Raw genomic sequence first — 15719 nt, 5'->3', positions numbered from 1 at the left:
CCTCTTCACACCCCCACTCAGTATTAACAGGGAGAGCTGTACACAGCACATACACACACCTGCCCCAGCACCCTGCACTGAACCAGTACAACCAGCAAAATGCAGGGAGAGAGAGGAAAGGAAAACAGGCAGGAGCTCAGGGCAGAGTGTTTGGGGGGGACACAGATCATTAAACCTTTCCTGTTGCAGGGGCAGGAGACAGAGGAGAGAAGGTAGTTTGAATAGAAGCAGAAGAGTAACCTAGAAGGTAAAGGGTCGAGGGGAGAACAAGCAAAGGGAGTTCACTTCTAACTGATGATGGGACACAAGGATAACAGGGAACATTCAATGTCAGAGTTACCCTGCACTCAGACATGGAAGTCCTGAAATTAATGACCCAAACTCCTCTTGACTTCCACAAGCACTAGGGACACAGGGAGGATGGGAGTACTTCTCCAGCCAGACACTAGAATATAAGAAGAGGAGTCTGAACTAACAGCTCCCCAAGCCTCTGTCTTGATCCTAACACAGCTGACAGACCAAATCATACCAGAGTTTATTCAGCTGATCTCCCAGTCAGTGTGGATATAAGCCAAACGAAAGACACAGAGTTTGGATGATGCCAGAGCTCATTTCCCCATCCCACCTCCTCTACGTAGAAGCAGAGAAAGGGCCCTCTGGTGACCTTAAATCAGGTACTGAGGCTTTCCCAGCTCCTGCAGCTCAAGCAGCTGCTCTGTCTCTGATCAGCCAGTTTTTCTGTTCAAGACTCCTCCCTTTATGAGATCCTGGCAGAGGTGGTTCATTGGACAAGGGACTCTGTTACTAACACAAGAACTGGGCAGCAGAGGTGAGCTGCAGAGTGATGGAGGGTGGGGACACAACGGCTCATGCATCGCAGGGGGAGTGCAGAACGTACCGTGGCTGCCAGTCCTCAGGGGTCACTGATAGTGATTCTGAAAGACAACACGAAATCAACATGGCAGTTCAGACAGGGCAAGGCAGAGGCCACACAGACTGTCAGGAAGGTGGAACACACACATGTGCTTGCACAGACACACATCCACACGTCCCCCTCCAGAACACAGCACGAGTGTGCACTGCTGGGTGGGACTGCACACACACACACACACACACACTCACAGCCTCATCTCTGCACACATCCAGACCCAGTGGTGCACAGGGGTGTGTCAAAGCCCATCTATCTGTTCTCACACTCACCCACCAGGTCCCTCACACACCCAGGCTGACGTTCAGACCAGTGTTACACCTGTGTCTCAGCACCCACCAGCTGGACACGGGTAGCTGGGCTTGTGTCTCCCTGAGGATTCCTATTTTCTGCCCATATTAAATGCTAGAGTTCAAACAAACAGCTCAGGAAAGGGAGATAACCTGCAGTCCACAGCACTACCCAAAAAGACATGAAGGTAAAAGCTTACATTTTGAAGGTCATAAATCATGAGATCAGCTACTCCAACCTCTTGAATAATTTGAGTCATACATCTGTGTGAAGTTATTGCTCAAAGTGATGCTGACCCCTCACATCCTTTTCCTTAGATGTACCAAAAAATAGAGAACCCATTAATGCCTTCAACACATTTTTTCAACGGTTTAGTCATTCTCACTTAAACTTTATTATTTCTCCTTCAAGCTTGCCTAAGCTCTTTCATCTACAGTTTTTACCAAACTGTTTTAAAACTGAAAAGCCTAAATAATTTCACAGATTTCTTCCCCAGGTCAAATCCTGAACGCAGTCCTTCATTGCACACAGATAGGACCTTGGATGGTTTGTAACTTTCAACTCCCAAAATTATATATTTGGCAATAAGGACTTCCACAGCAGACTGAATAAATGCTAAGTACAGAGGCAGGATGGCAAGCCTTGCTTTAAGTGTCCTTAATTATATGCAGGAAAACCTCTCTGTGCAAAAAAAAAAATAAATAAAAATTGACCATGTGGTGTTTATATGTGAAGACATGTATCTATACACTTATGTTTATGGGAAAGGAGCAGAGTGACACTTGTGTAAGTTGATCATTCATAAAATCAGATGCTCAAACCAGAGGCACAAAACTGCCAAACTTCTAGGCAGGCATCAGTGTGCACACAAAGTACACCCAGCCACCACCACGCACTTGAGTTCACAACACCAAACCCCACAGCAAAGCCCACTCATCCCACACAAGAGCTTTGTTCCTCACACACCCACCCACACACACACACACTGCACAGCCTGGTTAGCGAGGGAAAGATGGGTATTAAAAAAGCAACAGTGGAGATGGCATTCGTTCACCCATGGCAGAAGGACCCGAGTCCAAGTGCTAGCAGGGAACATTCTTATTCTATATACAGGAGAGGAAGAGAAAGAGTCCCTTGTCATTGGAAATTCTCCGTTCATCAGTGAACTCAAATGACAAGCTGGTATCAGGATCCGGAGGAGTCTATGAACAACTGGAAGAATCAGAGAGGGGGATCAGAGAATGAGCATCACACTTCAACAGCTTCTGGAATTACATTCTCAACTCCAGATCAGGGCAGTCAGTAGCATGCAATCCAACCTACCATCTCTCCTTCTAAACCAAGGGGTTGCTCAGTTAAGCATGAAACACTTCCCTCCTCTGCTCTAGTGCTGTGCCCTACCTTCCCCTAAACCCTTCTACCTCATGCAAAAGGCAGAAAAGCCATTAAGATAAGCTATGAAAGGTTTCTTCAAAAAAAAGGCCAATCAATTTGAGCCCATTTGGGGAATCCTATCACAATGGTCAGGTATATAGAATATTTTTCATGAGTGAAGAAATGAAACTGGGTGAAAGGAAGGAAATGGAGACAGAAAGAAGCATAAGTATACTGAAAACAAAGCCACAAAGAAATAGTACATGGAAAAGCAGGGTCACAAGGAGCAAGAGCCAAAATCTACAGTAGAAGCATGCTGACATCCAAAGGTGCCACCACAGTCTCTGGGGCAACACTGAGGGATGTGGGGACACGTTACTGTGGGAGCTGCATCAAGGTGCATAGGAAGGACTGGGGCAGAGGCACCAAGAAAGTAAAACCATTTGCACACACCAGAGTCAGAAACTGGTCTATAAACCTGCCTGAACTCATCCACCCCTAGGCCAACTGCAGCCTGGCAGAGAACACCTCCCTCCAAACAGGCACCATGTATGAGCTGGGGCAAGATCAAATCCCCTCTGCCACACACCATCTCCACCCATTGACAGGCTGGGTGTTTCCACAAAAAATGGCAAGGTTTCAGACCTGTGCCACCAGCACCCCCTGGAGAGGTGTTTTCCACAGGGGAAGTGTTCCCTCTGGCATGTCACTGGGGAGTTTCTGGTTATGTTTCTTCTTTACATTACAATTACCTTCTCTTCCTCAAGGGAGACTAAGTACCCAACATAAAAGCATTCCTGGTTCCAGACTGCTTCCTAAGTCCTGTTCAGGAACACGTGCTCAGCTGCACAGGGGATAATCCCTTATTGCTATGTTGAAGTGTGTCTGAAGTAACTGAACAGGAAAGGAAATGAGTTTTCTAATGGGAAAGCAAAGCTGTGTGATTTGAACCCTCTAGACTGGAAAATGTTCCAGTTGATTACAGAAGCAACACGATTGCCTAAGAATTAATTTCCCTGCCAGTGATACTGTGACAGTCTCGTAGCCAAAAAGCAACTCAAGAGCTTTGATGAAGGTCTTCCAACTCACCTTGAAGAACTCTGGGCCAGGAGAAAAGGGGCAACTTCAGACTTTGGGAGCCCTACACAGAGGGGAATGTCACTTCAGTCCTGTGATTTATCTGGTGACCACAGGCATTGGTACAATTGCTTTAAAGCCCTCAGGTACAAGGTTCTCTCCCCCATTTTTACAGAGAGAAGCAGCTGCCCCTCTGTTTCTGAAAGCTGCCTTGGCATTGCCTTATCTGTACAATGAAATGTCAAAAGAAAACAATGCTCCTGCCTCTGGATCCAATTGAAATATCCAAAGGCTGTACCCACACCATGCACTCCATTCTCCTCCCATGGCCCAGGCAGGCCAAGTGCTGCCAAGGCTCCTTCTCAAAACCAGAACATATCCCACCTGCGAGGAGCGGCATGCCAGGACTTACCTGGGAACACCAGGAGGAGCACGATTAGGCCGAGAAGGAACCTGAGGTGGGGGCCCGAAGGGATCAGGAGAGGCACCTGGCCTGGAGGGCACAGGGGGGGCACCACCCAGCGTGGACCCACCAGCAGGAGGTGGCCCAGGAGCTGGTCCGCGAGACCCAGGTCTGGCGGGCGGCACTGCCGGAGCTCTCCTCTGAGGAGTGGGGCTGGACGTGGGAGACCTGGAAAACAAGCAGAGGCATCCAACTGCAACAACAGCCCTGGGATCCCTCTGCCCTGTCAGGTCCCCACACGCTGCCTTCAGTGTACCCTCTTTAGTGTCACATCACTTCACATCCCCCCCTTTGTCTCCCAAGGGCCCAGCCAGGCTCCAGGCTGCCTCCAAAGCTGCGTCGACCCCATCCAACCTGAGGGTTTAGAACGTTCCAACACCTCTGCGAAGACACAGCAGCCCTACACAGCCCTAGGAGCCTCCCAGCAGGAATACCCAGAGCTCTTCGTCCACAGGGAGAAGAGGGGAAGAGGAGGACTCCCTGTCTCGGCAGGAGGCTCTGAAGAGGCGTCAGGCAGGGCTGCGGGGCTCTCCCCCTGAGCCTCAGGTACCTGCGTCCGGACGGTACGCTCTGCACCTGCAGCCAGGAGTCGTCCACCGGTGGGGGCATGGGGGTGCTGATGGTGCTGGTGTTGATGTCCCCGATGATGTTGAGGGCCTCCTTCAGGGCGTGGTACATGCGCAGCATCTCGTCGCGGCGCTGGGCCTGCTCCGCCGACTCCTCCATCAGCGTGTTTTGGTCGCCACACGAGTACAGGTTCGCCAGCAACTCCGAGTGGATGAAGTCCTTGGTCTGTAAACGAGCACAGAGAGGGAATCACTTTCCACCATTTCCCCCTTGAACACTCCTAACTAATTAATTCTGTCCCCACCTCTTCCTCCTTCCCGTTTTTCTTCATTCTTCCTCTCCCTCCCTATTTTTCCCCCTCCCTTGTCTCTCCACTGACCCCAGTGTGATAAGTACATTGTTTATCATGAGGTGCATGATTGTCTTCGGCATGAGGTCTCTGATGGTTTTGTTGACAATTGCCATGTAGGAATCCACCAGGTTCCTGATAGTTTCCACTTGTCTCTCCAGCTGAGGGTCCATGGAGTGCATGAAACTGTCTCCTCCATTCTCCTCTGCCTCACTGGCCTGCAGAGAAAAGGAGAAACAGATTGGTTCTTCAAATGTAACACAGAATTAGCTTTTCATGAGAGCTGAGAGAAGAATAGAAGGGAACAGGCAGGAAGCACATGCAATAAATAAAGCTTATTTAAACTTACATTTTGAGCTGTGATTTTCAATTCACAGCTCAGTTTGTACAGACTTCTCCAGCTCAGATTTGAGGAGCTTTAACAATAAAGCTGCTCTTTTAGTAGAAAGTTATTAAACAAAGGTGAAAGGTAACAGGGACCCCTGACCATCATCCACAGGTTATGGCTCTAGTGCATACTCAAAGCTGTGTTATGACTTTTAAAGCTCACAGCTTCTTGAAAGGTTCTTCATCTGAGCTGGGTTTTCCATGCCCAGCTTCAGTTAAGACCCAAGAATCACTCAGCATAAATTAAGCCTCACAGGCTCTCTCACATGCTGCATCTTTATCCTCATTATACAAATGAGAAAACAGATACAGAGAAGTGAAGTGACTGCCCATCTCAGCTGACCACAATAACCTAGAAAACTGTCCCGATCACTTCAACTCTAAGTCCTGCACTGTGAATTACAATCAGCTTTTCTTTCACACCAAGCAGATGAATCTCTTCCTGTCTGCCTGAAACACATTGTTTATTCTGTAAGGCAAAACCTGGACTGTGCTGTTTGACAGCGAGCAGTCGCCAAGGCGCATCCATCGGGGATCGATTTCCAAGCATCCAAGGGTGAAAGACTGCTGCCTTCCTCAGTGGTTATTTAAAAACCCCCTTGATTGTATAATGAAATACCTTTGTTTTAAACCACCCTAGTCTGAACAATCTGCAGCCACGTAGGAAATGGCTTCTCTTTTGTTTTGGGGACCAAAATATGAGAGAAAGGGCAAATCCTTTTGTTCATTTGAGCTTTTCCTGAGAAGATCTTACATAATGAAGGAATGCAAGGTCTCAGTGTGAAACAAAGTAAAGGAAGTGGATGTCAAGCAGGACAATTTAAAAAAAAAAAAAGAGGGTAAAAAAAACCCCCAAAAATAAGCTTGCACCAAGATTCAGAAGTCATACAAAAAGGGAGGAATAAAAAGAAAAAACTCAAACCAAGAACTGAAACAGACAGCAGGAATCCAGCAGAGGGTACAAAGAGGGAGAAGAAGCAAATGCCTCTCAGGAAATGGTGACAAAAGGAGAAAAAAAAAATGAGAGAACTATCTGGTGAGAGCCCCAGGGGGCAACACAGGCAGAGAGGGTCAGACTTACTTTGTCCTTGTCCTGGCAGGCCAGTTTGAGCATACGTGGAAAAAATTAAAACAAAAAGGGACAAAAAATAGAAGATGACTTAGTTGGTCTCAGAATTTGGTGAAGATCCCATAATAGCACTGACAAGCAAAAGACCAATCCCACCAAAAATACATCAATACCTCTATTACCCTGGAAGAGGAACAAGTGAACTGTTTAGCTAAACTGAAAATCAAAATGGGATGTTCTGTAAAGGAAACCATATTGTTATCAACAAAGGGCAATTTACTTACCTGCAATGTCTACCTGTCATTCCTTACAAGGGGTTTTGGGACAGGGATCAGTGTTCCCATGTCAAGCCCCCTCACTTGCACACCAATAGGTGGCACATGGCCACTGTGGTTAAGAGGCTCAGTTTGGTTCAAAGTCAATCTGAAGTCATGTCACTTAAGGTCCAGCTCCTAATCCTCTTTTTTTAAGATCATATCAGTTTGTTAGGAAGTGCTTTAAGGCAAAAACCAACAATATTCAAGTGTAAAAGGAAAGGTGAATGCAAGAAACCTATTAGAAGCAACAAATACAAACAGAAAAACAATTATCACTTTTCTAATGGGAAAACTATTTATAGCAGCTTCCTCTCATGCAGGAACAGGAAAGGCTTTGAACAGAAACAAATACCACAATTGTCTAGAATATACTTTTAAAGCAGAGCAAAATGCTGACAGCAAGTGCTGTGGGACAGGGAAAGACAAGAGATAAGAGTCCTTGCCAAAGTAGCATAATTAGGGTATCTATCAAGCAAAAGAAAAATTCTAGAAATATTCCCTCCTAATTGGTTGGAGGAAGGAATGGGAGAACAACCACTAAGCCAGGAAGTTCCTAACAAGGTTGTACAGTGAGTGTTACCAAAAGGGAATGGTGCCTTTGCTCAGTAGATACATATCACTTAGTACTCAGGAAGTTAAATGTCACCCTAATATTGGGAATTTAATCCCCACAAAACAAGACAGCTAGAGGGATTTATCAATACAGACTTTTCCTACTTTATGCCAAGCTTCCTTAAAGGAAGCACCAGGACATACAAAAAAATTTTTTTTTGTTCTAAAAGATTCTCAGCTCAGGAAAAAAAAACAACCAAACTTCCACAGACTTATTTTTAACACAGGGAATGCAGCTATCCTTCTTAAGATACATGCTGTGCTCCTCCCCATCCCATTATTGTGGCTGGAACTTACCCCAACACGCTCTGGGTACACTCCTGCACGAAGGAAGGAGGCTTTCCAGCTATCCACCTCCTCCTGGGTCTCACAGGCCAGCTCCAGCTGCCGGTAGTCCTTGTAAACATTCCTGAAAGACACACCTTTTATTATCCCCTAGTGCAACTCAGAGGTTTGCCCATATTTGACAAACAGAATCAATGAGCAGGGAATCCTCCTGTCATTTTAAGACAGAGACACTCAGCCCCTTGTTAGGATCCTCATGATGACCCTGCAAAAGGGAAAGGGAATTAATTTCTTTGAGCTGGTTTGACGGCCCCCAAATCAGTTGTGTGTTTCAACAGGGCCTGAAAGAGTTTTTCCCTTTTCAATCCTGTTCACTGCTGGACTTCTCCAGCCATCCTGGATCCCCTGTCTCCTATGCCTTTCCCTAGTCACTCACCAAGAACACTGTGATTATAAACATATACCCCAGACCCAGGTAACCACACCAAAAAGCTGAAGGGTATAGTCACACCACAAGCCATGCACTGGCAAAAAAATGGTTTATATTCAAGACTCTTAAAGAAGCCCCCCCATCTCCTCCAAAAATTACTGTCCTGAAAGGATACACACATTTGTCCTGGACAGATACCCAAACACACTCATCCCTACTCTGTCCTATCTAATATTACATAAATCCTGTCCCTGGTTTCAGCAGGGATGGGATGTGTCAAGATGGGAGCATACCTCTGTTCAGTGTTGAAGAGAGCAAAGATGTGCTTGCTAGACATGAACCCCTTCTCCACATCTCGCAGTTTCAGGTTATCCACTGGTAACATGTACTTCTTCTCCTTCTCCTGAAAAGGGAATTGGTAACAAGTCACTCACTGCTCCAGAAAAGCCTCTACTCTGACAGAAGCATCAGCCCACAGCCTCCATATCATCCTCAAAGCCAGGTCCTCTGTTCCCTAAAGTCTGTGGGAGAAGGGGACCTCATACTCTGAATGATTAGAAGCTCAAAAAATGGGCAGTTTACCATTGGTGAATGGTAAAAAACTGAAATTCAGTGCCCAGACTGAGACAGCTTCAAGCATCCTGTGTTTCAGAGGAAATGCACCCACAACTCTCCAGCCCTCTTTAGCTAAACTGAGAACAAGGCATCCAAACACTAACCTTTATTTTTGACCCTAGGTATCATCTTCATTTAAAAAAACCCAAAAACCCAACAAACAAACAAACAAAACCCCCCACAACACAAAATAAACAAAAAAACCAAACCAACAACCCCCACACACTCAAAACCAACCAACCAACAAAAAAAAAAAAAAAATCACAAAAAACCCTCCAAAAAACCCCAACCAAAACTCGACCTAAATTTTTACATTTGCATTCAGAAAGCAAGTCAGAAATCATTCTTTCTCATTAGTCTCAAATCTGGATCTACAGCAAATTAATGGGAGTTTGATTTAAAGCCCACATTTGGAGCATCCTGTTCCAGCTGGGAATTATACCCCAACACAACAAGAGAGGGAGCTCTCACACTGGTCTCCAAAAGGCAGAATGCAGCTATCCAAGACTAAAACAAAAACAAAGCACACTTCTGTGTGCAAGCAAGCATGTGTGACTGTCCCCTTGTGAGATCTGGTGTGTTTGTAGACCTTTCTTGGCAGGAAAAAACAAAACATGATCGCTCTCAGGGGAAACAAGAATGGAAAACAAAGATGGTCACAGAACAGAGATCCTGAAGAGCTGTCCAGGAAGGACAGGCAGGGCAGAGCAGCAGGCAAAGGTGACAGAGCTGCTGAGCTCAAACACCCAGAGTCCAGCCTAACATCATCTTAAGCTTTAGTTAAACTGACTTGAGATTGTTAAGGATACCAGCACTTCACAGTTCAGAGACACCCCAAAGATCAAACTATACCAATGCACTGCAAAATGTGTGCAATGAGAATATCCCAAAAACCAGCGGCCAGAAAATAGAAGAGATCACTTGGGCAGCTGCCAGACTCTGAGACATGCCAGGCTATGAAAGCAGGAGAGCTCTTCCAAGCAGATTTCCCTGGGCTTTTTAACACTACTGATCAGTTCTGATTAGATGTGGGCACAAGTTTCTGATGGCACACATCCTGCTGTCAGCCAGGTGCTGGTCTCTGAGCCACACAGACCAACTTCAGGTTCTGAAAGCCACAAACAGCTTCCAGCTTTCTATTACTCTGGGTTATTTCTGTGCTGATTTAGGCTGAACTAGTGACCTAGAAGTGAAGTAAACCAACTGTTGAGTCCCTGGGCAAGCCAGACCAGCCCCACTGCAGTCTCACTTAACTGGACCTCCCTGAATTCATCCCACAGTCTCTGGGCCAGTAAAAAAAAAAAAAAAAAAAGAGAAAAAAATTGATGTTAAAACTGACTGAGAAAAATCTTCTGCATCAGAACCACAGAATTCCATAGAAATTTCGCAATGGTGTCATTCTTCAGGAAAAGAAGTCAAAAGTTAAGGGAATTCCGTGTCCCAGATATGGAAACAACACACTCTTTGCCAGAGTTTCAACTTTCACCCCTTCCAAGCTCTCGCATAAATGCTGCCACGTGACCAAGACAACACTATCTCCACATGCTGATCTTTCCATGAGGAAAGACACAAATATCTGTCTGCCAGCACAAAAATATCAGTCCTCAACTCAGAGGTAGCAAGAGCAATCAAATGGAGGACACTGGCACAAGAAGCCACAAAGGCAGACACGCTGCAACCAGCCCCTGCAGCTCCCCATCTCCCCACACCTCCCCCTTCCCAGTCCCCCTCCTCAGCCTTTCCAGCTTCTCAGTTTTCAACCCAGCCTGTTTTATATCAACACTCTGACTTCATTTCCTGAATGTAGAGACAGGAAAGTGTGGAACGAGCTGCCAAGGGCTGAGCCTCTCAAAACTTTGGCTGAGCCCTCTGCCCATATGTTAGCAATCTGGCAGTATGTGCTATGGCTGAGCAGCATCCTGGCCAAGAGGGGAAAAGGGCTTCTCTCTCTCTAGCTTTCCAGACTTGGAATGGGGGGGGGAGGAGAGGGAAGAGCCAGCACATACCGAAATGGGAAAGCAGCTTGTGAAATACTATATTCAAATGTCTGATCTCTGAAACTGTCTGATCCCAAGAGGCTTATGTTGCTCATATCTCCCCTCATTGATAAGAAAAGGGGGGAAAAAAATCAGGTAAAACTCTCCCTCAGCAGCAGAGTATGTGTTATGTAAAATGTGCTTGTTGGCTGTGGGTTAATCTGTAGAGCCATGAGGCCAGGGAGAGGTGGTGGACTGGCAGAAGCCCCCAGAGTGTACAAAGCAGAAGATGGTGCTCAGTGTTGGCTGGGGAATGTTGTAGTTAACAGGGTTAACTACCCCTCCTCAGGGCTGCTCCCAACGGGAGTCACACTGCCTGCATGGAGACCTGCAGGAAGAGATGGCTGCGAGCTCCTTGCACAGGCAGGATAAGTGCCAGAGGATTATTCCCCCGCCCCCGGCACAGTGCAGATCCAGCCATATGGCTCTGTGCTTTGCATCCATCAGAGAAAGAAAATACACTTCTTTTCCAGGAAGCTGACCAGGATCCATCAGCCATTCCAACCGTGGGGTGGAAAGCACAATAACTGGAGGAAAAAAGGCGATGCTGCAGTTGCAGCCTGATATTCCAATGTCCTTACTGGTGCTGCACATCTCCTTATGGTGGCTCAGTCCTAGAGATGGGTTTTGGCCAGGTGCAGCAATGGTTTGCACTATCACCTGAATTATTTGTTGCTACCCTGTAGGCAATAACCCACAAGAAGTTCACAGAATCCAGCAGGCAGCAAGCCAGCCTGACTCCAAGCATTCCCTCCATTCGCCTGGACTGCCTCAGCAGCAAGGTAAATTTTCCTGCTCTTGGATACATGTGAAACCAAGCCAACAGATGCATGTGTGGGCTCCCCTAAGGTTGGAAATTGGCACTCACAGCACAAGAAAGCAATTGGCAGAACTATTAGGTCTCAGTTTGCATTTGGAGCACAAATAAGCTAATTAAAGGTTTCCCTGTAGCTGTTATGACAAACACCTTCTTCTGCACAGAGATGAGGGTCTGTGGATATGGGAGAAGGCACTGCCATCGTTTTAATTGGGGGCTGTGTGAAATTAGGAGAAATTCATCTTGCTTAAACCTCTTAATCTCCTTTCCTTCTTGTAAGATGTAAAGCACTACGGGTAAACAAACCTGCCCCAGGGATGACTGGAGTTTCAGTCAAATCATTTGTGTTAAACACAGGCACAGCATTTTGGAAACTCCAGTAATAAAACTCTACTCAAACGGAGAAACATCAACATCATAATTTATAATAATAGACATTAGCATAATAATTTATAATAAACACACAGCATGAATACATGCACACTAAAAGATTATAAGGAAGGAGTCTCTGAAAAACAGTCTGGAATACCTGAAAGCAAGTCAGCTGAGCATTTCAAGCTGAACCACCACTTCACCCCCCCCAGCAAGATGTTACCAACCACCTTCTACTTCTTGCCTTAGCAAAGCAGAAGAGCTGAATTTCTGAGCTGTGATTCTTCCAGGAAGCCCTGGTCATCCCACTACAAACACACATCTTGAGACCAGCTTTCCCAGACACAGCCCACCTGTAGCACTTTTACCCTCAGAGCATAATTTACGGGACACTGATCACTCCTCCAAGCTGCAGACCAGCTGTAATGGCTTGTTTACATCAGAATGCTGCCTTGGTTTAACTTAAACAACACATCCTAAGATTTTAAGCTGATTTAAGTTCAAAAGCTCTGGAGACACTAGACCTGGACTCGTGTGATTAACCACAGCTGTTACTTGGCTTAGTAAGCACAGCAATAGTAATTAACTCACCTGCATAAAAGTAAAGCCTTTTAGGTACATCAGCTGAAATAATGTACAGTTTGAAACCTGCAGCCAAGTGCAAGCCTAGGAAGCCATCAGAAGGTTTATGAGAAAGCATGGGCAGAAACTGAGTAGCTTAAGAAAGACCACAGTGCCCAAAACTGGACTGTCGTGACCTCTCTAAGGTCAGGGCAGTGAACTCCCACTCTGGCTCCAACCCTGCACTGGGGAAGGGTAAACAACCCACTCCTGGAGGTGTGCAATGCTTTGTGTGTGTGTTGTGCTTTACCTTAGCAAAGCAAGTCCAATAGTCAGGGTTGGTTCATCCCTGCCCTGGCACAGGGACAGGTGTGGGAAGAAATGCCCGGTTGTCCTTTGTGAAGGCTGGTGGGCATTGCCCTGACCTTAGAGAGGTCACGACAGTCCAGTTTTGGGCACTGTGGTCTCTCTTAAGCTACTCAGTTTCTGCCCATGCTTTCTCATAAACCCTCTGATGGCTTGCTAGGCTTGCACTTGGCTGCAGGTTTCAATCTGCACGTTATTTCAGCTGACATGCATAAAAGCCTTTACTTCTGTGCAGGTGAGTGTTCACATTTTCAGCCACTGATCTTAACCATCCACACAAGAGAAGGCATCCTGGAAGGGAGACACGGGGTGTGCATAAAGCCCTCTTTATCCCCGCAGCACAAGGAGAGCGAGCAAACCACACAGGCTGGGACTAACATCTGGAATCGTTACGTGGGAGCCGAGAGGCACAGAAAGCGACAGCATTCCTCAAGTTTCCATGCGGGGTAGGGAACCTTCCTTTCCCCCGCGCAACCCCATCCGTCAGCCCCTGCTTCCTGCCAAACTCCGGCCTTCCCGGCAGCCAGCAAGCTCCTCCCTCGAGTCTAGTTAGCTTTCCACTGCCACGTCAAGTGAGGCAGAAGGACAGAAGGGAAGCAAGAAGGGAGGGAGCAAAAACCAGAAGAGGGAGGGAGGCTCAGCAATGCCAGGGCGTAGTGGGGGGAGAAAGAGGGGACGTGGATTGCTCCTGCAGCAGCCAGAGGTGAGCTGCAAAGGCAACTGGCCAAGGTTGCCTCCTGAAACCCTGTCAAAGGACCTTTTGGAGAACTTGGAAGCAAGGGCTGGTCCTGTTTGAGCTTTGCTCTGGACCCGCTGGTCTACAGGACAGAAGGAGATGAGGGGCCTGAGGATCCTCCCACACAGCTCCAGGGGGAAGAAAAGGAGTTGAATGAAGCAACAAGTTCTGCACACCTGGGTGACAGCCAAGACTTCACAGCATTTCCTTCTCAAACTGCAGTAATTGATCTTTACTTTTTTTTTTTTCTCTTTCCAAAAAGGTGCAGCATACCCCAGGTAGAAGCCAGGTACGAGCCCGACACCAGCACTGGAAGAGAAAGGCGCTTGGAAGCTTGCTCCAAATTGGAAACATGCAGAAAGCAACATTTCTTCTCCCCAGCTGCCAGAGGAGGATGTTTTTCCAATCAGGACTTGGACTTTCTTTCACCCCCATCTCTGCCCCGCACAACCCCATCCCAAAAGCAGGGAGGGGAAAGGACTAATGAGCTGCTGATAGCCGGAGAGCAGATCCAGAGGCTCCACTCCGTCTGCCCAGTGTTCAGACTACCTGTTCAGGACTACGAGATTGTACAGTAGTCTGCACATTGGTTAGGCTGTGCTGGGATACACCACACACTGCCAGTGCTGCACGGGGACGGCAACACCTGCACGGCAGAGGGACATGCTTGGAGAGGGTGGGCTGTGGGGTCGCTGCATGCAGAGGTCACTCAGCCCTCAGCCTGGGAGGGAATAACCCTTTGGAGCCGTGCCTGATCATCGCTTTTACCTGCCTGTTCACCAGCCTACTCACAAACTCCTTATTTCTTTCCATCTCTCTCATCCCGTTCCTATTTCTTTCAGCTTCATGTGCTTGTCCCAGGGGTAGCTCTGTTCAGGATGGCTTGTGTTTCACACGCTAAACTCTGCCATAAAATGCTGAGATAGACACACGGGCCTGTCAGAGTTACAACCATGCTGGGCTTTGCTACCTGAGAAGGCAGGATCAGGCACAGAAAGGTGACTGGAGAAAGGAGATTTCACAGTGTAAAGAATGTTGGTCATTAGTACAAAGAAAAACCCACAAAGGATTCAAAGTTGAAGGTTGGATGCTCTGGAAGTTGTGTTTACCTTGATGTTTGTCTGCCAGAGATAGAAGAGAAACAGTGAGTGAAAGGACTGATTAAAACTAAGATAGACATGAGAAAACATGCACTTGTGGGGAAAAAAAAAAAAGGAATGAATGAAAGAGCTCCACAGAGGACAAAGAGAAGGAACATGTTCCAGAGAGCACCTGAGAGCAGTGTGAAAGCAGGAGAGGAACCACCTCAGAGCAGACCTGCTCCTATGGTCTTTAAAACAAGCTAGATGCAAAAACCTGGCTGCAGCCAGACTCATCACAGCAAGTTTCTAATGACTGGTGGGCATCAGGGCAAAGACAAAAGGATTTCTACCAGCTGAGCTGAGCCTCAAGGACACAGACTGGGGGGCAGGGAGGGCAGAGAAGAGGGGAGTGCATGTGTGTGCAGTGGGGGAACAATCTGACTGTTGATCAATGTGTTTATTTTTAAACTAGAATTGAGTAAGAGACACTGACAGGTACAGAATAAGCAGCTATCTAGTGACTGTCAATAAGGTCACATCTTCCCCAGGACAGGAGAGAATACATTTCAAGCAAAAGAAAAGGCATGAAGACAAAGTGCTCAAGCACAACTGATGATCAGGAATCAACATGATCCGTAGAGAATATGAAGCACCCATCATGCACCTAAAGTACCTAAAACTCTGCATCCACCCCTCCTACACACACAGAGGATTCCAATGCACTGGCATTGCATGCAACATATGAATACTTTCACACAAGCAAATAAGGTCATATTCTTCTCATGGCTACATGTCACCTGTTCTTACAGGGCCCAAATCTCTAGTACATGATTTACCTGAGTAAGGACAGAAGGTCTCATCTGTATTGTACATTCATACAAATTCCCAAAGGAAGCAGCAGATACCTCCATCTACCCAGCTGTGCAAACACTCCAGCACACAGGGGCACACAGGGACTCCAGAAGGAACAGTCACCCCTGCAGAG

The 15719-nt window shown here is 46.9% G+C and overlaps 1 protein-coding gene across 22 annotated transcripts in view; it reads right to left on the bottom strand.

Moving 5' to 3' along the window:
* The window catches only part of DNM1 (dynamin 1), a 98294-nt gene that overhangs the window by 36886 nt on the left and 45689 nt on the right, over positions 1–15719 (bottom strand). For 8 of the 22 annotated variants that reach the window (XM_051808145.1, XM_051808148.1, XM_051808140.1 and 5 more), the window contains 6 exons: positions 8443–8552; positions 7732–7843; positions 6518–6529; positions 5097–5267; positions 4684–4925; positions 4083–4301 (listed from right to left, as the gene is read on the bottom strand). The exons of 1 other annotated variant lie outside the window; for it this stretch is intronic. In XM_051808145.1, coding sequence (XP_051664105.1) covers positions 4083–4301; positions 4684–4925; positions 5097–5267; positions 6518–6529; positions 7732–7843; positions 8443–8552 — 866 coding nt within the window. Of the gene's footprint in view, positions 1–898; positions 936–1745; positions 2432–3682; positions 3735–4082; positions 4302–4683; positions 4926–5096; positions 5268–6517; positions 6530–7731; positions 7844–8442; positions 8553–15719 lie in introns of those variants that run through there. 13 more of the 22 variants (XM_051808152.1, XM_051808150.1, XM_051808151.1 and 10 more) reach the window with 7 other exon arrangements.

This window comes from Manacus candei, unplaced genomic scaffold (assembly GCF_025592945.1).
Source record: "Manacus candei isolate 608988 ecotype Guabito, Panama unplaced genomic scaffold, ASM2559294v1 h1tg000071l, whole genome shotgun sequence".
NCBI lineage: Eukaryota > Metazoa > Chordata > Aves > Passeriformes > Pipridae > Manacus > Manacus candei.
The sequence above is the reverse complement of the archived record's forward strand: the minus strand, read 5'-3'. Positions and strand labels throughout refer to the sequence as shown.